Consider the following 24,048-nt stretch of genomic DNA (forward strand, 5'->3'; position numbering starts at 1 on the left):
CTGTAATAAAGAACTTAATATTTTATGGGTGTTGAAATTTGTTAAAGACAAATTACATATGTATTTTGTGGAAAAATAAATTGTAACGCCTAAATCGGGGTGTTACACTGTTTGGTATCAGAGCAATGGTTTTCGAAAATCTTTTGGGGCTTTTGGGAAGTGAGCTCGTTAACTTCTGTTGTGTGACTCTGTGATTTGTTGTGGTGATTTTGTAGCTCTTTTGGAGAGCGTTGGTTTGAAAGGTAGAGATATACATTGTTTTGACTTGTGTTTAAATTAATTTCTTTTGACGTATATGGTAGAACATGGCACGTAGATCTAACAATGTTGGTCAAACACCTCCAATTGATGATTTTAATCGGGCTGTTGATCGGATGATCAACGCAATGGAAAGGCAACATACCACTCAGGAACCGAGGACTCATTCGAGGCTGAATGACTTTCTAAGGCACGACCCAACAAGGTTCAATGGAAGGGCTACGCCAGATAAAGCGGATGCTTGGATCAAGGACATTGAGAAGATCTTTCATGTAATCAAATGCACAGATGAGGAAAAATTAGATTACGCAACCTTCATACTGAAAGAGGAAGCAGAGTACTGGTGGGATGGTATGAAACGACTGATGGAATCTGATGAAGAGGCTATTACTTGGAACAGTTTCAAGGACAAGTTTTTGGAAAAGTACTTCCCGACTAGTGCCAAGATCGAAAGGGAGCAAGAGTTCTTGGCCTTGCGTCAAAGTGGGATGTCAGTGCAAGAATACATCGACAGGTTTGAGTATCTTATCCGTTTTTATAGTCAGCACATGACGGAAGGGTGGAAGTGTCAAAGATTTGAGCAGGGTCTGAGGTATGACCTGAGGAGAATGATTGTACCTCTTGAAATCAAGAAGTTTCCAGCCTTAGTTGAGAAGACAAAAAAGGTGGAGTTACTGGAAATGAACCGAAACCGAGTTGACAAGACTCAGAAGGACAAGTTTATTAGAGGAAAGCCATGGAAGAAGCCATATCAGCGACCCCAACCGCTTTTGCGAACAGCTGTGAAATGTTTTGAATGCGGTGGTGCGCACTACAAGAAGGATTGTCCTAAGCTCTCTGGAGTGAAGGTTGAAGAGAAGAGGTGCTTTGTGTGTAACAAGCCAGGACATTTCGCTCATGTTTGTCCTGAGAAGAAGATAGCATATGCACCACAACAACCAAGTTCTTCAGGCGTGAAGCCCAAGATAGCTGGAAGAGTTTTCGCTTTGACCGGTGAAGAGGCTGCAAAGCCAGGTAATCTCATCCTTGACACATGTCTTTTGTTTGGTAAATGTGTGCATGTATTGTTTGATTCCGGAGCTACGCACTCCTTTGTTTCTTCTACTTGTTTGAAAGACTTCAGTATACCGGTGAGTAATCTAAGGTATGAATTGATGGTTTCTACACCAACATCGGGTCAGATCTCAACCAGTTCAATCTGTGTTGGATGCCCGATTGTAGTCTACGGACGCAAGTTCAAAGTGAACTTGATCTCCTTACCTCTCGAAGGCTTAGATGTAATTCTGGGAATGGATTGGTTGACCTCCAATCACGTTCTTCTTGACTGTGGACAACAACGATTGGTTTTTCCAGACTCGGATGGTTTAGAACTGATCTCAACCAAAGAAGTTCTAAAGGATGTTAGTGATGGGGCCATGTGTTTTGTGCTGGTAGCTCAAGAGCAGAAACATTTTAAGGTTCAGACGACGGGTATTCCGGTAGTGGAAGAGTTCGAGGATGTCTTTCCAGATGAAGTACTAGGGTTGCCGCCGAGCAGGGAAGTGGAGTTCTCTATAGACTTGGTACCAGGAGCTGGACCAGTGTCTATGGCTCCGTATAGGATGGCTCCGACAGAGCTAGCTGAGCTGAAGAGACAAATTGAGGATCTACTAGAGAAGAAGTTTATCAGGCCGAGTGTGTCACCATGGGGAGCTCCAGTCTTGTTAGTAAAGAAGAAAGATGGTAGTTCAAGGTTGTGCATTGACTATCGACAGCTGAACAAGTTGACGATTAAGAACAAGTACCCACTGCCAAGAATTGATGACTTGTTGGATCAGTTGCGAGGAGCTGGTGTGTTTTCAAAGATTGACCTGAGGTCTGGTTACCATCAGATCTTGGTCAAGCCAGAGGATAGTCAGAAGACGGCTTTCAGGTCACGTTATGGTCACTACGAGTATGTGGTGATGCCGTTTGGAGTGACCAATGCTCCTGCTATATTCATGGATTACATGAATCGAATATTTCGACCGTGGCTAGATAAATTCGTTGTTGTGTTCATAGACGATATTCTTATATATTCAAGGGATCGTGAAGAACATGCTGAACATTTGAGGATTGTGTTGGAAACTCTTAGGAAGCATCAATTGTTTGGGAAATTATCTAAATGTGAATTTTGGTTGGAGGAAATACAATTCCTTGGCCACGTGATTTCTGCCAAAGGAATTTCTGTAGATCCAACGAAGGTGGAGGCAGTGCTAAAGTGGGAACGTCCAAAGACGGTTTCAGAAGTAAGAAGTTTTGTGGGCCTAGCTGGTTACTACAGGAAGTTCGTCGAAGGTTTCTCCAAGATAGTGGGTCCTTTGACGCAATTGACTCGTAAAGAACAACCTTTCTTATGGACCGACAAGTGTGAAACAAATTTTGAAGAGATGAAGAAACGGTTGACAAGTGCTCCAGTATTAGCAGTTCCTGATACTTCTAAAGTTTTTGAAGTGTTTTGTGATGCCTCATACCATGGGCTCGGTTGTGTATTGATGCAGGAGAAGCGACCAGTAGCTTATGCATCGAGACAGTTGAAGGTACATGAAAGGAACTATCCGACGCACGACATCGAGTTAGCGGCTGTGGTTTTTGCTTTGAAGACTTGGAGGCATTATTTGTACGGATCACATTTTCAAATCTTTAGTGATCACAAGAGTTTGAAGTATCTCTTCGATCAGAAGGAGTTGAACATGAGGCAGAGAAGATGGATGGAGTATTTGAAGGACTTTAATTTTGAGTTACAGTACCATCCAGGGAAGGCAAATGTTGTAGCCGATGCTTTGAGTAGGAAGCGAATGCATATGTCAGCTTTGATGGTGAAGGAGTTTGAGTTAATAGAGAAGTTCAGAGATATGAACTTGGGATTGAAGTTGAGCCAAGATCACCTTTGGTGTTGTCATTTAAAGATCACAAATGATTTCTTGGAAAAGATCAAAGTGGGACAAAAGGAAGACACATGTCTACAAGATACGGTGGAATTGTTGGGAACGAATCAAGCTAAAGACTTCAATTTGGGATTAGATGGTATTATTCGTTTTAAAAATAGAGTCTGCATTCCAGCAAAGGATGAGTTGAAGAAGATGATTCTAGAAGAAGGACACAAGAGTCGTCTTAGCATACATCCCGGTATGACTAAGATGTACAAAGACTTGAAAGAATCTTTCTGGTGGAGTGGGATGAAAAAGGATGTGGCAAATTTTGTATCTTCTTGTTTGGTATGTCAGAAGGCTAAGATAGAACATCAAAGGCCAGGTGGAATGTTACAACATTTGGATATTCCCCAATGGAAATGGGACAGCATCTCGATGGACTTTGTAACTCACTTACCAAGATCATTGAAGGGTCATGATTCCATTTGGGTGATAGTTGATCGATTGACGAAAAGTGCTCACTTTTTGCCAATCAACCTAAGAATGTCAATGCAGAAATTGGCAGAGTTGTATATTCAGGAAATAGTGAGATTGCATGGTGTACCAAATAGCATTGTCTCAGATCGGGATCCAAGGTTTACGTCAAGGTTCTGGCAGCAATTGCAAGAGGCTTTGGGTTCAAAGTTAAGAATGAGTTCAGCATATCATCCTCAAACAGATGGACAAACTGAAAGGACTATTCAGTCATTGGAAGATCTGCTGAGAACGTGTGTATTGGATCACTTGGGAGGTTGGAGTGAGGTATTGCCTTTGGTGGAATTCACATACAACAACAGCTTTCATGCAAGCATTGGAATGGCACCGTATGAAGCATTGTATGGGAGAAGGTGCAGGACACCTTTGTGCTGGTTTCAGGATGGAGAAACAATTTCAGTAGGTCCCGAGTTATTACAGCAAACGACAGAAAAAGTCAAGTTGATACAAGACCGGATGCGTGCAACACAAAGTCGACAAAAATCTTATGCAGACAAGAGAAGAAGACCTCTTGAATTCAGCGAAGGAGATCATGTGTTTCTACGTGTGACACCGATTACCGGCATAGGTAGGGCTATTAAATCAAGGAAGTTGTCACCAAAGTTTCTTGGTCCTTACGATATTCTTAGGAGGATTGGACCAGTAGCATATGAGGTAGCATTACCACCACAGTTGGCGAACTTGCATAATGTGTTCCACGTGTCGCAGCTGAGGAAGTATGTCTCTGATCCGACTCATGTTTTGGAAACAGATGACATTCAAGTGCGTGAAGATCTTACTATCGAAGTGATGCCAGTAAGAGTGTTAGAAGTTCAAACAAAGAAGTTACGGGGAAAGGAAATTCGTACAGTGAAGGTACTTTGGAACGAGGAAACCCAGGAGATGACATGGGAGCTAGAGGATTATATGATAAAAGAATACCCTCATTTGTTTGGGTAACATCTTAATTTTCGAGGACGAAAATTTTTGGAGTTGGGGTGAATGTAAGACCCATAGAAAAATCAAAATAATTTTATGAATGTTGTGGTTTTGAATAATTAATTAGGGTGTGCATTCATATGTAAGATAAATACTATTATTTGTATTTTGTCCACCATTTTGTTTAGCTTGATTGTCTTGTATTAGTTATTTAAATTTAATGCAAATTGTGTGGTCCATGTTTGATCAAAGGAGGGTCATAAATAAAATAAAATAATAATGTGAAAAGAAGAAGAAGACAAAACTTGAATTATGGAAATTGGCTTTCCGTGAAACATGAGTGCAAGGCTTTCAATCATGGGTGTAAAAATTTCTTACATGGGACCCTTCATTTTCCATTATTTTCTTATGGAATGATTGCTAAGCCAGCTGCCAAAGAGAATTTATTTCTCCTTATATAGCACCTATACGGCCAGAAGAGAGGGCAAGAGAAATAAGATTTAAGTTACAAAATACTTTTACATTTGAGAAGGAGAGCAAGCAAGGGTGGTGGTCTAGGTGTATCAAGAGTGAAGAATTTCTTGCAAGGAGAAGAGGTAGGGGAGCTAATCCTTTCTTGATTATGATCATGAATATGAGTAGGAATGTGTTTAAATTTGGTAATGGTAGTTATATATTGACTTGTGTAAAATTTGGTTTACAAGATTATAATTTCTTATTTTCGAGTTACTATGGTGAAAAATTTCTATTAATTATTTTCACCGTTGGATTTAGCTAAGATTTTAGTATGTGAATCCTAAGACCTATTACTAAACTTTGACCGTTCGGATTTGAAAATAGAAGTCTGTACTTGGAGAAATAAATACTGCAAGTTTGAGTAAATTAGTTACCCTTGTAGTTCTGTTACTGAGTTGTCTCGGTATAATATTGATTCTGACCTATTGGACCGTTAGATCAACCTCAAAATTTGATATATGATTCCTAAGACATATTACTACAACTTGACCGATCGGATTTGTAATTGAAGGTCTGTGTTTAGAGAAAGAAATTTCGAAAGTTTGAAACAATCGGATGAATACTGTAATTCTGTTCTTAAGTTATCATGGTAAAAATTTCATAGATATTTCATTTACCGTTAGATTGAGCCCAGACTTTAGTATGTAGTTCATAAGACATATTAAGTGATCTTGAGCGTTCAGATTTGGAATTAGATGTCTGAGATTAGAGGAATTCATTTCGCATTTTGAGTTAAACCGAGAACCACTTAAATTTCTGTCGCTGAGTTACCTCGGTAAAAACCTCCATATCTACTTATTTAGCCGTTGGATTACCCTGAATTTTTAGTATGTTGTTCCTAAGAAATAGTGGCATACTTCGACCGTTCGGATGTTAGATCGGAGTTACAGATTTAGAGATATTAATTTCGTACCTTCTCAGGGATCTCAATACTGTTTAATTTATGTTTTTGGATCATTTATACAAAATTGATGATTTCCGCCTCATTAACCATTGGATTGGACTGAAAAGCTTACAATATGATCTAAACATGTTGTTGATTAGTTTGATTGGTTCAGATCGTCGATAAATAATATATTGAAAAAGGTAATTTGGTTAATTTGTGCTACTTTGGTAAGTAGGCAGAATTGAAACTGAGATATGTTGATTGGTTATTATGTACTTGTTAAGCATGATTGGTTTGGGATTAGTGGTTGAGATGACATGTGATTGGTTATGAATAATATGTTAGGAAAATGTAACTTGGTTAATTTGTACTACATTGGTAAGTAGACAGAAGGGAATTGAGAAAAGTTCACCGGTTTTCTTATGCTTGTTGAGTATGATTAGTTTTGGATGGGTTGTGGTCGATTATGTATAATTTGTTGAAATAATGTAAATGATGTTGGTTTGCGCTACTTTGATAAGTAGGCGAGTAGATGTTGGGTCTGCGTTACTTTGGTAAGTAAGCAGGGTGATTTGCGCTACTTTGATAAGTAGGCAGGATGAGATGATGAATGAAGAGATAAAAAGAATGATATAAATCGGGCTACTTTGATAAGTAGGCAGATTAACTATACTGTGCTACTTTGGTAAGTAGACAGTATTGTCTTGCTGCGCTACTTTGGTAAGTAGGCAGAAGAACTTGGTTTGTGCTACTTTGGTAAGTAGGCAGAAGACCTTGTTTTGTGCTACTTTGGTAAGTAGACGATATCACCTTATTGTGCTACTTTGGTAAGTAGACAATATCACCTTGTTGTACTACTTTGGTAAGTAGATAATAAAAATCACCTTGTTAGATTACTTTGGTAAGTAATCAGTATATCATGGTTATACTACTTTGGTAAGTAGACAGAAGGATGGTTGACTGCTGTGCTTTGGTAAGTAAGCAGATTAATAAAATGTTGTATTAACTCGAGTAAATCGACTGATGATTTTGACTGGAGAAATATTATAAAGTATCAGTGTAATAGTTGGTTTCTGAGTATGTTTGAGATGTATGTACTTGACTGATTGCCACACTTGTGATGTTAGTAAGATTGTGGATGATGTATATTTCTTGAATCGGTTAGCTCACCCTACTGTTTGTGTTTGTGCATGTGAATGCGATGATCGTATAATGTGTGATCTTATACGGGAGCAGAAACTATATCAGATGGATTAGCAGATGGTTCTGGACTTGCTTAGAAGATGAGAGATCTGTGGGAAAAAGGAGACATGGGGAATTTCTAAAATAAATCTGTGTTTGAAATTCCGAACTGTGGGAAATTTTAAATTTCAGAAGTTTATGAACTGTGTGGGATTTTATTTTCAGAAGACTTGTGCTGTAATAAAGAACTTAATATTTTATGGGTGTTGAAATTTGTTAAAGACAAATTACATATGTATTTTGTGGAAAAATAAATTGTAACGCCTAAATCGGGGTGTTACATGTATACCTGGAGGACACTTCCAAAGGAATCGATCTGGCTCAGTGGTTAACATTAGGAGGACAGATTTGACTCCTCTTGCAAAGTATTGGATGGCGTTTTCTCATGCCAACATTCAGCCATGTTCACATGTGTCAGATATTACTCTCAGTAGGGCATTCTTCATCTATTGTGCTATCAGAAACTTGAATGTTAATATTGGGCAGGTGATAGCTGATGAGATTAGTGTGTGCGCCAATACTTCAAACAACAAAGCACCACTGGGACATCCTTCTTTGATCACGCACCTTTGCAAGATAGCTGGGGTGGACACTTCTGCTCCACCATTTGAGAGGCCAAGAAAAGCTATTGATGAGGCCTATTATAGACAGTACTGTGGAGGTGATGATGCAGCTCAGCCAGTTCCACCATGCCGGGCTCGTAGAGAGAGAGGGCCAGCACAGAGCCAGACATCTGCTGATACACATGAAGCAGAACCATTCCAGATGAGGGACATGTACATGTCTCTTATAGGTGCTCAGTTGCAGTCCATTCACAGAGGGCAGGTGGCCACTGCTGAGATGATTGTGGGGATGTATGATACACCTCCAGCCCACAGGTGGACTATGGATGAATTCCATAATGTGGTAGCTTGGCCAGAGGAGCCAGTGCATGGAGGAGGAGCTGGAGGAGCTGGAGCAGCTGAAGCTTCATCTAGAGAGATGGAAGAAGATGAAGCTGATGATGATGATGCATTTGAAGATGATGAAGATGAAGAGGAAGAGGAAGATACAGAGGACAGCTCAGACTGATGAGGAGCTGAGATAGCATTTACTGATAAATGCTATCATATGATTATGCTTTTGTGGTTTAAGTTTTCTGAACTTATTTGTTTTTGTTTTTAGATTAGGGTTTGATGTACTCTATTTGAAACCTGGTTTCTTGTGATGGTTTGCTATTAACTGTGATTGTGTGATAAGTAATACTGAATGATGCTTATGATTAATTGATGTTGAGATGATGTGCACATTAAAATGCTTATACAGGTGATTCACAAGCTTTGTGAACAAATGCATGATATCATGATTGTGATTGTGAAATTAAGCAAGATGTGTATGTCAAATGTGAATGAGCTTATATGTGAGATTTTGAGCTCCAGAGTTGTTATTGTTGAATGCTATTACTTTGAAAGCATGAATGATTTTGTCCAGGTTTTCTATGATTGAATCAATTGCTTGTTTTGCATCATATGATCAAGGTCGTTTGTTGGAAACCTTTTTATTGGCCAAATTTGTAAAAGTTAGCCCACTAAAAGAGAACACTTTGTGTTCAATCCTTTTGAACCCTTAGCCTTGAATATACACTGAAACCTTTGATTGAAAAATCTTTACCTTGAGTTAAGTAGAAGATCTTGTGTGGTATTGTTAAATGTTCAAGTTTGGGGTTGTTGGGAAAACATGAAAAGCATTGAGCTAAGAGCTAAAAAGTAAGAATATGCATAGAAAAAGAAAAGAAAAGAAAAAGAAGCAAAGCTCAATGCAAAGGCAAAAGAAAGTTGGAAAAGAATAAGATGATTGTGTTGTATGATTCACTTAACTCAAGGATTTTGTGATCCAGAAAAACCAATTTTCTTGTTAGCCCAGCCACATTATAAGCCATAGAAAAGTCCTTGTGATGATGCATGCTTGTGAATGTTTTTGATTGTGGTAAAATGAAAGGCAAATTTGATTCATGTGACATTGTGATAGTAGAGTGAATGAGTGATCATCTCTTATACACTTGAGTGTGAGTGAAACACTTGACTTAGTGAGGAAATATTACATGAACACATGAACATCCATGCTTAATTGATTGATCATTCATGAGAATAGCATTTGTTGGAATTTAAATGACTTTGTGAACACTAAAACATGTGCACATCTTGATTAAACTCTTGGTCATAAGTTTGAGTGAAGTTGTTACTTATCTTGAAAAAGAGAGTTTTTGAATGAGTGAACCATCATATGAATTGGTTGAAGATTGAGTTACATCTTATTTGCTTGAGGACAAGCAAAGTTTTAAGTTTGGGGTTGTGATAACAGTTGAAAAACTGTTATTTTTATGATTAAAATTGACACTAAAAGCAACCTTTACACTTAGAAACTAGCTTGAAATCATGCTTTTCTTTATATTTTTGGAAATAAGAGAGCTGGACAGGTTTATGCTTGATTTCAGTGTTTTTGTGCAGGTTTTAAGGTGAATTTGGTGAAAGAAGTGAAGAAGGAGAGAGTTGAAATCAGAAAAGACAACAAAAAGTGCAAAAAGGAGAAGCCGAAGTCACCGCTCAGCGGCAGTTTACCGCTGAGCGGCACTCTGGAAGTCACGTGAGGTCCGCTGAGGGGCAAAATGGCCGCTGAGGGGAGAAAACAAGTCACGCACTCACCGCTGAGCGGTATTTTACCGCTGAGCGGCACTTTAATGGGCTTGGACTTGACTTTTTGTAATTTACGAATGATATATAAGCTTTAGGGTTTCCTAGGGTTAGGCATCTTTGGCTGGAACGAAGCGAACACTCTCTCTTCCACCCCTTTGAAGGAGGATCTTGGATGCTGAGGCTTCCTCTTCACCTTTTTAGGGTTTCTTCTTTCATTCTTTCATTGTAATTCATCTAGGTTCACCATGAATATGGTGAACTAAACTCTGTATGTTTGTTGGGGAATCAATGTAATCTTGTGAAACTCTCATATATGGAATCTGTTTTTACATCTTTTAATTAAGACTTATGCTTTCTTTTCATCATTAGTTAGGGTTTTTCCTCTTTGCTTAATGCTTGCATTGTTTAACTCATTCGATGTATGATTATTGGTTTTGTCGATACGAGCACGTACGGGGAAGTCTAGATCCGGGGAATTTCTCCCAATTTTATATTGGTTGTCATTAAGCTCCTGCACTTATGAACTGATCATTAGGAATGCTAGGAATTGTATGAACTCGTGATTAGGGAGAAGCCTTCTGGAAAGGTACATTAGAGAGTGGCATTAACAATGATGATTTGACTGTTGAATTCCTAAAAATATATGAGAGTGGATAAGATGAAATTGACCCCCAACAACATATTCATATCTATATTTCATTGAAAGTGTTTATCTTTTGCTTTTTGCCATTGATCAAAATTCATGCATACATGTTTATTTTCTGTCTTGCATCTTAAACCCCAAATATTTCGTCTGTAAGTCTTAGCTAATCAAGAAACCACATAACTAAACTAGGCCGTGAGTCCATTGGGAAGAACGATACTTGGTCTTACCAAGTTTATTACTTGAACGATTCGGTCATACATGCCGATTGAAAACAAGTTTGTGACATCATAATTTGGTGTTCATAAATTTGTCCATCACCTATACTTTCCCCCATTTCTTTGTTTTGAAGCTCATACACTAGCCCTAAGTGAAAAACCATGATTACCTTAACCTTAGGGAATTTTGGAGCTTTGGAAGTGTTTTGGGAACAAGTGTGGTCTCTTGGGGGTTTCTGATGAGTTAGCTAGTTGGTTCCTCTTCTTGTTTTGTTTTGGTAAATATATGTGTATCTTGTCTTTTACAGTTTTGTTTTGAAAAGAGAGAAAAGAAAAGAGACAGGATGAAAAAAAAGAAGAGCAGAAAAATAAAAAAAAATAGTGAATAATTGTGAATAATGGAGTCAAGAAGAGGATGGAATTAGAGGTTGTGGGTGTGTTTGAATGTGTTTACACTTGTTCCCCATTGCTCCTCTGTTCCTTATGGTTTGTAGCTTCTTATCCAAATATATCCTCCCTTGTCCTTGGCCCCATTACAACCATGAAAAGACCTTTTGATTTGAACATGCGTATGTGCTTGAGTGTTGATATTAGAGGCTTGCCAAGTCTGTTTGTGATTGCTTTCTTGAGTGCATTGAGTGACATTGATTTACCTTAAACACTTGAGAGAAACACTGATTATGTGAATCTGTGAGGCTCTGTTGCTTTTGATTCATCTCTTGAACTGATTGAATGTTTTCCTTGTACTGAACTGTTTGGATGATTCTTTGAGTATTTGCTTTCATTGACTCTGTGTGGGATTCTGCCTATACCTTTTACCGTCCAGATTTTGTGAGAATTGTGCAACTGTGTTTCTGTTTTGGAGTCTTTGTTGTCTGTCTGTCGAGTCTGTGTCAGCTCCCTGATGTTGAGTAGTTCCCTGGTTTTCGTTTTGGTTTTGCCCAGGAGTGCAAAAGACTAAGTGTGGTCTATTTTGATGAGTCGTTATTTCTTGAATTATATTTAGTTTATTGCACTTAAATAAACCAGGGAATTGTGTTTAATTGTTTGTTATTTCCACGTTTTCTGAATTCTGCTGAATTTGGTCGGAAATTTGTAATTGTGCTAATTTGGATTTTCTGAGCTGATTAAGTGCATTTTTGAAGTGCAGGAAAAATTTTGAAATACATTTTGGGACATCAGGAAGAATGCCAATTAAATTCAAGACTCTCCACACAGACATTTTAGAATTAATTAAATTGTAATTCAGTAGTTTAGAATTTCTGTATCAACTTTTACATTTAGGGACAATTTTTGGTAAAGTAGACTAGACCCAAAATGTGAAGGAAAAATGACTTGGCACCTTAGGGTTTTTGTGTGGACCCCACCCTTATTAAAGGTGACCCACGGCCCTTGGAAACAAGAGCCGCCACTCACTCCCAGCTCTCGGTTTTGGTTTTTTTGGCTTTTGCTTTGAACGTTTTGGGGAATGTGAGAGCTGGAGAGTGTATTCACGTTGGAAATGGATGAAAGAACTTCATTTAAATTTGGATGATTTACTCATTGGCATTTTCATTTTCTTTGGTTCAAGCAATATTATTTTTTCTTTTAGAGAAACGTTGAACGTTGGGTACACCTGGAGAAGCATTCGGTTCCTTGGGAAAGCTCTCGTTTTTCTTTCATTCCAGAAGCTTCCTTCCTTTCTCGGTGTGTCAGTGACGTGGAGCTGGGAATAGAGATTTCCAGTGTTGGTGTGCACTCCATGACTGGAGAATGATGGTCCAGCTTGGATGATTAATTTGTTGAAGCATTGTATTTGGTTTAAAGCACACTTTACACGGTGAAGAGTTGGAGCAGCAGTGGTGTGACATTATGGAATGAGAACTAAAGAGGTGACTCATTTGGAAGCACGGCTGGAAACTTAGAAGGGGATGCACATGTTGAGCTGGAAGAGAAGCGAAGCAGTGTTAGAATGAAGGGCGTTGAATGATTCGAAGTGTAGGAGAAAGAGAATGGAGCGGTGCTGAATGAGAGGATTCATTAGGTGCTATGGTTGGAATGAAGAGGTGATGGGAGTATGGTGTGCACGGACGTTTGAACCAAGGGGTGCAGATTTGGTTCTGCTTTTTAGGACACGGTCTGGATGGGATTTTTATTTGAATTTTTTTTGGAAGCAGCACGCGCAAGGTGTCACGGCCTGGGAGTATGCACGTTTTTTTATTTTTCTTGAGCAAGGTGAAATGAGCCGTTCTTTCTTTGGAAGTGAAGCATGATAATTAGATGGAGAAAGGTGTGTCACGGCTGCAGAAGTGCACACTCGGTGATGAATTTCTTGGAGCATCCAATTCTCGGCTGGAATGGTGTGCAAGAGAATGAAGAAGTAGAGTAGGGAAATGTGTGGTGCACGGTGACGGAAGGGAGCTGCTGCCACGTCCAGAGGAGCTCCAAGGGTCTACTTTTATATTATTTTAAATGCTTAATCTTACACTTAATTAGGTTACAATTTTCACATTGCATACACTTAGGTTTGAATGCTTGCTAATTTTTAAGTGATCTTTGCTTAATTACCATATTCTCCTTTCAATGTTAATCATCTCAAAGTTAATTTTCACTCCTTTAAATTGGTTAATTTTCACTCCTTTAATTTAAAAGTAATGTTAGCTTTAGTGACCAACCGCTTTAATTTTGTGATTGAGACCGTTTTTACGTTTCCGTTTGCATTAGTGTCTTATTTAAGTTCAGTGGCATTCACAAAAAAAAATCTTTCAAAACCCCCCCACCACGTGTTTGATCTGAGACTTGAACCAAATTTGGTCCTTGAGAGACGACCTAGGAGTCACTTCCTAGTCTATACTGCATTCTTTTATGCACAACTTTTGTTGGGAGGTGCGACCCTCTCATCACTCCCCTTGTCCAGACTGCTGCAGAAGGATATTGACTTTGCTTTTGATGACAGATGCAAGCAGGCATTTGATTGCCTGAAGGAAGCTTTGACCACCACCCCTATCATTCAAGCACCGAATTGGACAGCCCCATTTGAGCTCATGTGTGATGCGTCTAATTATGCATTGGGGGCTGTCTTGACACAGAAAATTGACAAGTTGCCGAGATTGATCTACTATGCTTCACGCACTTTGGATGCTGCCCAAGCAAATTATACCACCACTGAAAAAGAGTTGTTGGCAATTGTTTTTGCCCTTGATAAGTTTAGGTCATATTTGCTTGGATCACCTGTTATTGTGTATACTGACCATGCAGCTCTAAAGTTTTTGTTGAAAAAGGCTGAGTCAAAGCCTAGATTGATCAGGTGGATGCTACTGCTCCAAGAGTTTGACTTGCAGATTGAAGACCGGAGTGGAGAACAAAGTTTGGTTGCAGACCACCTTAGCCGGATTGAGAAAGCTGGGAATAAAGTTGATGTGTTGCCCATCCAGGATGACTTTCCTGATGAGAGTTTGTTGATGATTTCTTATTCTCACCCCACTCCTTGGTTTGCACACATTGTAAATTATTTGGTTGCTTCTGTTTTTCCTCCCTTAGTATCACGTGCTCAGATTGCTAAAATTAAGAGTGATGCTAAGTATTATGTTTGGGATGACCCATTGATGAATCAATATTTTCTCAATTTCACTTAGCTTATTGTACCGAATTTAATCAGGGAATTGTGCTAAAACGTCCGGTATTATCCTATTTTTCTTAATTGTGCTAAATTTGATCGGAAATTCTTATTTTAACTAATTTGAATTATCTGAGCTAATTATTTTACAAGGAAAATTTGGAGATACAATTTGGGACATTTGAAGGTTAAATGAGAAATGGCAATTGAGCCCAATGCATCTCAGTCATTTCAATTTTCGCACAGTGCTGCGTGAAAGTTGTGTCAACTTGTGTGTCCTCGTTTGAGTTCAATTCTTATCCATTTTCCATGCAATTTTTTTTCATAGTTTCGTATGGATGTCTATTTTCACGTATAGTTTTTATTTTGTTCAAATTCGTTCTTTTCTGTTCCCAGTATTTTTTTTACTCCCCTATGTCAGTCCAATGCTTACTGTTTGAGTGATTTCTAATCTGTTTGCATTTGCTTGCTGTTGGGTACTTGTGGTGGCTAGGAATTGATAATTGGACAGTGCTAAAACCTCCCAACACTCTTAAACAAGGCATACAACAGCTTGGCTTTATTGGATAGCAAAGAAAAAAAAAAAGAAAGCAGCCACATGCACATCCAGCACCATAGAGAAGCCACGGCTGGAATAAAAAAAAGTGGAGAAGGTGGATTTGTTTTAGTGAAGTAAGGAAAGGAGGTGTATTGATTGACAAAGGGAAGGCCACGTAGAAAGCTACCCATTTTTCTTTGGATTAGACACCTAAAAGAAGGAGACACGGTTTACATGGTAGAAGAAATTCCAAATTCATTTTCTGCATGAGTTACGGGAATGATAGATCAACTTTGGAATATTTTATTATATGTTCAATTGGAAGGGGTTTGCAGGAGAAGTAAATGCCAATTGCTTTTTGGGAAAAAGACAAGAAGTGGTAAGAGTTTGGAGTGGTAAGCACGTGGTGGCAGGAGAGAAGCGGCCCAGAGATTTCTAGCTGCCACGGGGGATTAATTGGAACATTGTTTAAGAAAGGAGGGGGTGCAGGAAGAAAAAAAAAACCACGTCTAGATTTGGTAGTAAAAAGAGGTGGCATCCAGCAGCTTGAGGGGTCCAGAAAAAGGAGAGCTGCACGGAGAATGGGAGGGTTTTAAAAACCCGTGACACATGGATGAAGGGGTGTTCGTCCAGGAGGGGGGCATCCAGCCGCCACCTAGAGTTTTTTTGGTTTTCTTTGCTTTGAAGAAGGGGCGCAGCACGTTGAGAGAATGGAGGGTTACGGTTGAGCTGGAAGAGTTGAGCTGACACATGGAGAAAGGGACGTGAAAGAGGGGAAGTTCACTCATTTTGTTCTATTCCATGAACATGTTTTCACTTCTTATAGTAGCTTGAATGTTGTTCTATTTCTCTTCTTGAGCTGCTGGAATGTACTGTTATTTTATTAGCACATCACTGAAATTTTACTAGCATTGGCTTATCTTTGCAATTCAAGTTCTTTACTCAGCTGAATGAGAATCTTATTTCCGCATACTTAGTGTTGAATCTTATTGTCATGAGCTTGGTTTTTCTTTGAGCAACTTAATTAAATGAGAAGAGAATTTTGGTTTTGGCTTCTCTTCTTTACGTGAAGGATAAGAGTTGGTAGAATACTTTAGCACTTGATTTTAAATTGTAGTTTAATCATAGGAGAAGTAAGTATGTTTACGTGTGGAGAGGATGAGAGGCCACGGTTTTTTTTTTTTTTGTTTGAAGAACCTATTTCCTTTTGTTTTATTTTTTTTCTTTTGAATGAAATACATGGAAGCTCAACATGTTATGGCATTTAGGAATTTTTAGAAATAATTTCACTTTCAAAATTTAATTTTCGTAATTGTGCGTCTCTGCAATTTACTGTTCCGCATTTTATTTTCACTGTGATTTCGGTTTTTACTGTTTAATTTCGTTTTTACTATTTACTGTTTTATTTTTACGGTTTGTTAATTTACTACTTTCAACATTTACATTTTCCTGCACAAAAATAACCATCAAATCCCCCCCCACTACGTGTTTGATCTGAGACTGAACCAGAATTGGTCCTTGAGAGACGACCTAGGAGTCACTTCCTAGTTCTATACTGCATTCTTTTATGCACAACTTTTGTGGGAGGTGCGACCCTCTCATCACCCATATCTGTGGAAGTTGTGCAGTGACCAAGTTACTAGGAGATGCATTCCGGACCATGAGATTGACTCGGTCCTGCAGTTTTGTCATGCCTCCTCACCTGGTGGTCATTTGGGGATACAGAGAACAGCTCGCAGGGTGCTTGACTGTGGTTTCTATTGGCCTTCCATCTTCAAAGATGCAGAGAGGATTTGCAGCACTTGTGAACCTTGTCAGAGAGTAGGAGGATCAATTTCACAGAGACAAGAGATGCCTCAACAGCCTATGCTGTTCTGTGAGGTGTTTGATGTATGGGGTATAGATTTCATGGGTCCTTTTCCTGTTTCTTTTGGTTTCTCTTATATTCTCCTTGCTGTCGATTATGTTTCAAAATGGGTGGAAGCTAGAGCCACCAGGACTAATGATGCTCGGGTTGTTGTAGATTTTGTTAGATCTCACCTCTTTTGCAGGTTTGGAGTGCCTAGAGCAATTGTTAGTGATCAGGGAACCCATTTTTGCAACAGATCCATGCAAGCTTTGCTCAAGAAATATGGGGTGACGCACAGAGTTTCTACACCTTACCACCCCCAAACAAATGGGCAGGCTGAGATCTCCAACAGGGAGATTAAGAGGATTTTGGAGAAGATTGTCCAGCCCAACAGGAAAGATTGGAGTAATAGGTTGGACGATGCTCTTTGGGCCCACAGGACTGCCTACAAAGCACCCATTGGGATGTCTCCCTATCGGGTTGTCTTTGGAAAGGCATGTCATTTACCAGTTGAGATTGAGCATTAGGCATATTGGGCTGTGAAGACTTGCAACTTGTCCAATGACCAAGCTGGAGAGGAAAGGAAGTTGCAACTGAATGAATTGGATGAGATCCGATTGGAGGCCTATGAGAACTCGAAGTTCTACAAAGAAAGGACCAAGAGGTTCCATGATAGCTCCATTGTTAGAAAGGACTTCGAGGTTGGCCAACAGGTTTTGTTGTATAACTCTAGACTTGGCCTCATGGGTGGTAAGTTGAGATCAAAGTGGACTGGACCTTTTGTTGTGACTAATGTTTATCCTTATGGTGCAGTAGAGATCCAAGGTCCATCTGCAGCTACAAGCTTCAAGGTGAACGGGCATAGACTGAAGCCTTTCCTCAGCAATCCTTCTTTGTTGGATGCAGTGGTGGAGGAGACGTCTTTGGTCCACCCCACCTACGCTCCCATCTGACTCAGGGAGTTTCTTTTCTCCTTCCCTCCTCACTTTTATTGCACTTTGTCGATATCTGATGACTGTTCTGATTGTTTGATCTGCTGATTGTGACACACTGAGGACATTGTGTCGTTTAAGTGTGGTCTATTAGGGGAGGTTGTTTCTTTGTTCATGTTTTGGTTTTTATGTAGTTTGTTGTGTTTTGTGTACAGTTTTGCATGCTTTTCATGAATTCTGGATTGTGATTAGGTTGTCAGTTTTCCTTCACTTCATTGATACTCTGATTTGTTGGATTCCTTGCTTTTCTTTGCTTGGAAGATGATCATGATGTTTGAGAGTTGAATTGATGGTGACCATATTACCTGTGTGAGATTTGAGCCATTTGATGATCTTTCTTGTGTGTGATATGTCTCTTGATTGCTTGCACATATGACTTGGCTTGACTCTTTTTGATGACTCTTGATTGATACGCATGTTTGAAAGTGATAAAGGCATTTTGTTGTTGAGCCTCTAGAGCCAGATGAGCCTAGATCCATTGATAACCCTTTTGAGCCTATGCTTTTCCCCATTTCTTTGTTTTGAAGCTCATACACCAGCCCTAAGTGAAAAACCACTATTACCTTAGCCTTAGGGAATTTTGGAGCTTTGGAATTATTTTGGGAATAAGTGTGGTCTCCTGGGAGTTTCAGATGAATTGGCTAGTGAGTCCTCTTCTTATCGTGTTTTTGTAAATATGTGGTGTATCTTGTCTCTTGAAATTTTGTGCTGAATAGAGTAAAAAAAGAGACAGGATGAGAAAAAAAAAGAGCAGAAAAACAATGAAAAATGAAAAAAAAAATAATGGAGTCAAGAAGAGGATGGAATTAGAGGTTGTGGGTGTGTTTGAATGTGTTTACACTTGTTCCCCATTGCTCCTCTGTTCCTTATGGTTTGTAGCTTCTTATCCAGATATATCCTCCCTTGTCCTTGGCCCCATTACAACCATGAAAAGACCTTTTGATTTGAACATGCGTATGTGCTTGATTGTTGATATTAAAGGCTTGCCAAGTATATTTGTGTTTGCTTCCTTGAGTGCATTGAGTGACATTGATTTACCTTAAACACTTGAGAGAAACACTGATTGTGTGCATCTGTGAGGCTCTGTTGCTTTTGATTCATCTCTTGAACTGATTGACTGTTTTCCTTGTACTGAACTGTTTGGATGATTCTTTAAGTATTTGCTTTCATTGACTCTGTGTGGGATTCTGCCTATACCTTTTACTGTCCAGATTTTGTGAGAATTGTGCAACTGTGTTTTTGTTTTGGAGTCTTTGTTGTCTGTTTGTCGAGTCTGTGTCACCTCCCTGATGTTTGAGTAGTTCCCTAGTTTTCGTCTTGGTTTTGCCCAGGAGTGCAAAAGACTAAGTGTGGTCTATTTTGATGAGTTGTTATTTCTAGAACTATATTTAGTTTATTGCACTTAAATAAACCAGGGAATTGTGTTTAATTGTCTGTTATTTCCCCGTTTTCCGAATTCTGCTTAATTTCGTCGGAAATTCGTAATTGTGCTAATTTGGGTTTTCTGAGGTGATTAAGTGCATTTCTGGTTGCAGGGAAGTTGTGGAAACATCATCTGGAGCATTGGGATATGGCGTGACACACTCAAAGGCTCAACATTTAGTCATTTAGATTCTAATTAAAGTTGTAATTTCGTTTTCTAGAAGCCCTTAATTAGAATTAGGTGTTTTGGACCCTTTTAGGGGCAATTTTGTAAAAAGACCCATTTGTAGGACATGTGCCTTTTTGGTTAGGGTTTTTAATTGATTGTGGACCCAATTTGGAAAAAAAAACTCTCGGCATTTTAGAGAGCCTTAGCCAACCACACAAAAAAAAGACTCTTACACACTTCATTTTTTCATGTTTTGAGCTTTTCTCTCTTAGGGTTTCTTGTATGAACACTCTTATGGAGAGCTTGACTTGGGTGTCTTGTTTTGGGCCATTTCAATGAGCAAGATGCGGATTTTCTTCTTCTCTTAATTTACTCTTGGTATTCTTAGCTTATTGGTGGTGAAAAACTATTCATTTCCACTTCCATTTACTTGTTCTTGATGCTTGGAGTTTGAGTTTTGGAGCTTGTCTTTGCATTTCCATGGTGGATGTTGGGTTTGAGTAACTTTATATTTCGTTTTCCTCTCCCTTTGCTGCTGTTCCTCTCATTTTTTATCTCATTCTATATGGTTGGATGATAAAAATGAAGTTCTATGTAGTTTTAGGTTGAAGAGAGCTTAAGATGATGTGTGGGTGTTGTGGGTTTAACTCTTTCCTTGCATTTTTCGGTTTTGATGCTTGAGACTAGGTTGGGATCAGATCTTGGTGATGTTATGGAGGCTGGACAGAACTGGAATTGATGGTCTAAGAATTATTTTCGTTTTTGCAAAGAAACTTGAAGAAATGGTAGTGTTGAAGATGGGTTGATGAGTAGAAGTTTGGGTTTATTGTTCTTGTGTTCATTTGCAACTTTAACTTTGGTTTCTTGAAGTTGTTCTCTGTATTGAAGAATGGAAGAAAGCTTTTGGATGCATAATTCTTGAAGAAAAACCGTTTGGAGTTTGTAGGAGAGAGGAAATTGCTTCATTTAATTTTTACTACGTTTGGACCAACACAAAAGATGCTTGTTTTGACCCAAGGAATGTTTCCACTTTGAGATTTGGCCTTTGCTTGTTCCAACCGTGAATTGCAATGAGACATGGAGGTTGTTGGAGTTTGTTTTCATTTGATTTAACTTACTTGGCACATTGGTAGGAGCACCCATGGTATCTTCCATTTGCACATTGGTCTTTGAAGCATTCTTTGGCATTTCCACTTGGTGGTTCACGTAAATTGTGTGCTTTGGTGTATAAAATCATTTCTTTGCTGCATGGAAGGAGAGAGGGGACGGTCTTGGAGAGTGTGGAAGGCACATGCTTAATTTCTTGAAAAATGGTGCACATGGGAGAAGAAGTCAACATATTTTGTGGCTTATTTAAGGTGAAATTGAAGTTTGACTTGGGTGCATGGTGACTCACGGTCATGTGCTCTTTCTTTGGCTAATTGGACTTTTAAATTCATTTGTTAATTGCCATTATGACAAGTAATTTGCTAGGATTAAATTAGGCTTGTTGGTTTCTTTGGTTTTTAATTAATTTAATTAATAGGTTGAGTTTATGTGTTTGAGTTAGTGTTGCATTTAATTATTTTTAACTGTGTTTGTTAATCAGTTTGTAACAGTGTTTGATGTTTGAATGTTGTCTAAGGCTTTATTGAGTTCTTTAATTTTTGCAAAACCTTTTCAAACCCCCCCCCCCTTTTTTTTGTTAGACTCAATTTTCGAACCGCAAAATTGGTCCTTGAGAGACGACCTAGGAGTCAATTCCTAGCTATACTGCATTCCTTATATGCAATCAAATTTGACGGGTCGCGACGCCTGCATCAAAGTGGATGAAGTGAACGAAGATGACGAAGTTGACGAAGTTGCCGAAGTGGAGGAAGTGGTGGAAGTGGAGGAAGTGGACAAAGTGGACGAAGGGGACGAAGGGGAAGAAGTGGACAAAGGAGAAGAAGAATAAGAACAAGAACAAGAACAAGAACAGATGAAGATGAAGAAGAAGAAGAAGAAGATGAAGATGAAGAAGAAGAAGAAGAAGAAGAAGAAGAAAAAGAAGAAGTGGAGGAAGTGGAGGAAGTGGAGGAAGTGGAGGAAGTGAACTAAGTGGAGGAAGTGGACGAAGTTGACGAAGTGGACGAAGTGGAGGAAGTGGACTAAGTGAACGAAGTTGACCAAGTGGATGAAGTAGAGGAAGTGGAGGAAGTGGAGGAAGTTGAGGAAGTGGAGGAACTTGAGGAAGTGGAGGAAGAGGAGGAAGTGGAGGAAGTGGACGAATTGAACGAAGTGGGCGAAGTGGACGAACGGGACGAAGTGGAGTAAGTGGAGGAAGTTAACGAAGTGGACGAAGTTGACGAAGTGGACAAAGTTGACGAAGTGGACGAAGTTGACGAAGTTGACTAAGTTGACGAAGTGGACGAAGTGGACGAAGTGGAGGAAGTGGAGGAAGTGGACTAAGTACACGTAGTTGACGAAGTTGATGAAGTAGACGAAGTGGAGGAAGTGGAGGAAGTGGAGGAAGTGCAGGAAGTGCAGGAAGTGGAGGAAGTGGAGGAAGTGGACGAAGTTGACTGATAACAGTTGAAAAACTGTTATTTTCATGCTTAAAGTTGATACTAAAAGCAACCTTTAGACTTAGAAACTAGCTTGAAATCATGCCTTTTGTTTATATTTTCAGAAATAGGAGAGCTGGACAGGTTTATGCTTGATTTAAGTGTTTTTGTGCAGGTTTTGAGGTGAATTTGGTGAAAGAAGTGAAGAATAAGAGAGAGGACATTAGAAAAGACAAGAAAGAGTGCAAAAAGGAGAAGTCGAAGGCACCGCTCAGCGGCAAACTACCGCTGAGCGGCACTCAAGAGGTGGCGTTGGAACCGCTGAGGGGCAAATGGCCGCTGAGGGGAAGAAAGAAGACGCGTAACCACCGCTGAGCGGTAAATGGCGCTGAGCGGCACTTTTTGGGCTTGGGCTTTTGTAATCTTTTGTAACTCTAGATTAGTATATAAGGGCTTGCACGTCCTTTAGTTAGAGATCTTTGGCAGAAACGAGGCAAACACTCTCTCTTTCACCCCTTTGAAGGAGGATCTTGGATGCTCAGGCTACCTCTTCACCTTTATTGGGTTTATTCTTTCATACTTTCATTGTTATTCATCTAGGTTCACCATGAATATGGTGAACTAAACCTTGTATGTTTGTTGGGGAATCAATGTAATCTCTTGAAGCTCTCATATATGGATTTGTTGAATACATCTTTGAATTAAGACATATGCTTTCTTTTCATCATTAGTTAGGGTTTTTCCTCTTTGCTCAATGCTTGCATTGTTTAACTCATTCTAATGCATGATTATGGTTTTGTTGATACGGACACGTACGGGGAAATCTAGATCCGGGGAATTTCTCCCAATATTTTACTGACAACATTATATTGGTTGCCTTAAGCTCCTGCACTCATGAACTAATCATTAGGAATGCTAGGAATTGTATGAACTATTTGATTAGGGAGAAGCCATCTAGAATGGTACATTAGAGAGTGGCATTAACAATGATGATTTGAAAGAGGAATTCCTAAAATATATGAGAGTGGATGAGATGAAATTGACCCCCAACAACATATTCATTCATTTAATCCATTGAAAGTGTTTATCTTATGTCTTTGCCATTGATCAATTCATGCATACATGTTTATTTTCGTCTTGCATATTAAAATTTCAATCATTGTTTTCTTAAGTCTTAGCTAATCAAGAAATCACATAACTAAACTAGGCCGTGAGTCCTTTGGGAAGAACGATACTTGGTCTTACCAAGTTTTATTACTTGAACGATTCGGTCATACTTGCCGATTGTGAAACAAGTTTGTGACATCATATTTTGGTGCTTACAAATTTGTCCATCAAGTTTTTGGCGCCGTTGCCGGGGATTCGTGGTTTAACTGGTTAATTTGTGTGATTATTGATTATCTTTGACTTATTTTTTTTTTATTTTATTTTAAATTTCGAATTTTTATTTTATTTTATTTTTCTGTTTATATTTTTCAGTTTGTATTTTATTTGATTTTATTTTATTTTTTTTCTGTTTTCTGTTTTTCTGTTTTCTGTTTTTATTTTCTGTTTTTTTATTTTTCGGTTTTTATTTGATTTGTTTTTATTTTATTTTATTTTATTTAATTAGGTTAGATTTTATTTTATTTTATCTTTTAGATTAGGTTAGATTTTATTTTTTTTTAGGTTTTATTTGATTCTATCTTCTAAATTTTTTTATCTTCTGAATATATATCTTCTTCTATATCTTTTTGTGCTAACAAATATTTCCTAGAGTTTTGTGCCTAATGTCTGCAGAATGCAATTTGGTCAAGAGTTTAACTATAGGGGCACTCAATTCTACCAAAGTAATCTCAACCAATGGTGGGAACCTCACTCAAGCATGGATCAAAGCCAATTTTGGCAAGCTGCTGGACAATTTGAGAACCAACCACAACAACAATGGCAGCAACAACCCTTTCTATCAGGAAGTTTGGATAGGTTGGAGGACACCCTTCAACGATTTTTGAAAAATTCTGACTCTACTCAGAAAAGCATTGAAGAATCATGTAAAAGAATGGAGATGCAACTTCGTCACATTAGTCAGATATTAAATGATGATGTTAATACTGATGTTAACCTTAAGGAGGAAGGGCAAGTCATTATCACTGAAAGTGACAAGATTCTTGATGAGGAAAAATTAGAGGGAGATGAGGAAA

General features: G+C 38.8%; 1 protein-coding gene across 1 annotated transcript; it reads left to right on the forward strand.

Moving 5' to 3' along the window:
- Positions 1-305: 305 nt before the first annotated feature.
- On the forward strand, positions 306-8,459 carry LOC148200641 (uncharacterized). Its single transcript, XM_088114514.1, has 2 exons — positions 306-1,272; positions 7,240-8,459. Exons 1-2 carry the CDS (start codon positions 306-308, stop codon positions 7,281-7,283), a joined length of 1,011 nt encoding a protein of 336 aa, XP_087970640.1. The 3' UTR covers positions 7,284-8,459.
- Positions 8,460-24,048: the final 15,589 nt, after the last annotated feature.

This window comes from Vigna umbellata, chromosome 4 (genome assembly GCF_029865625.1).
Source record: "Vigna umbellata cultivar VRB3 chromosome 4, Vumbellata_1.0, whole genome shotgun sequence".
NCBI classification, from domain to species: Eukaryota; Viridiplantae; Streptophyta; class Magnoliopsida; order Fabales; family Fabaceae; genus Vigna; species Vigna umbellata.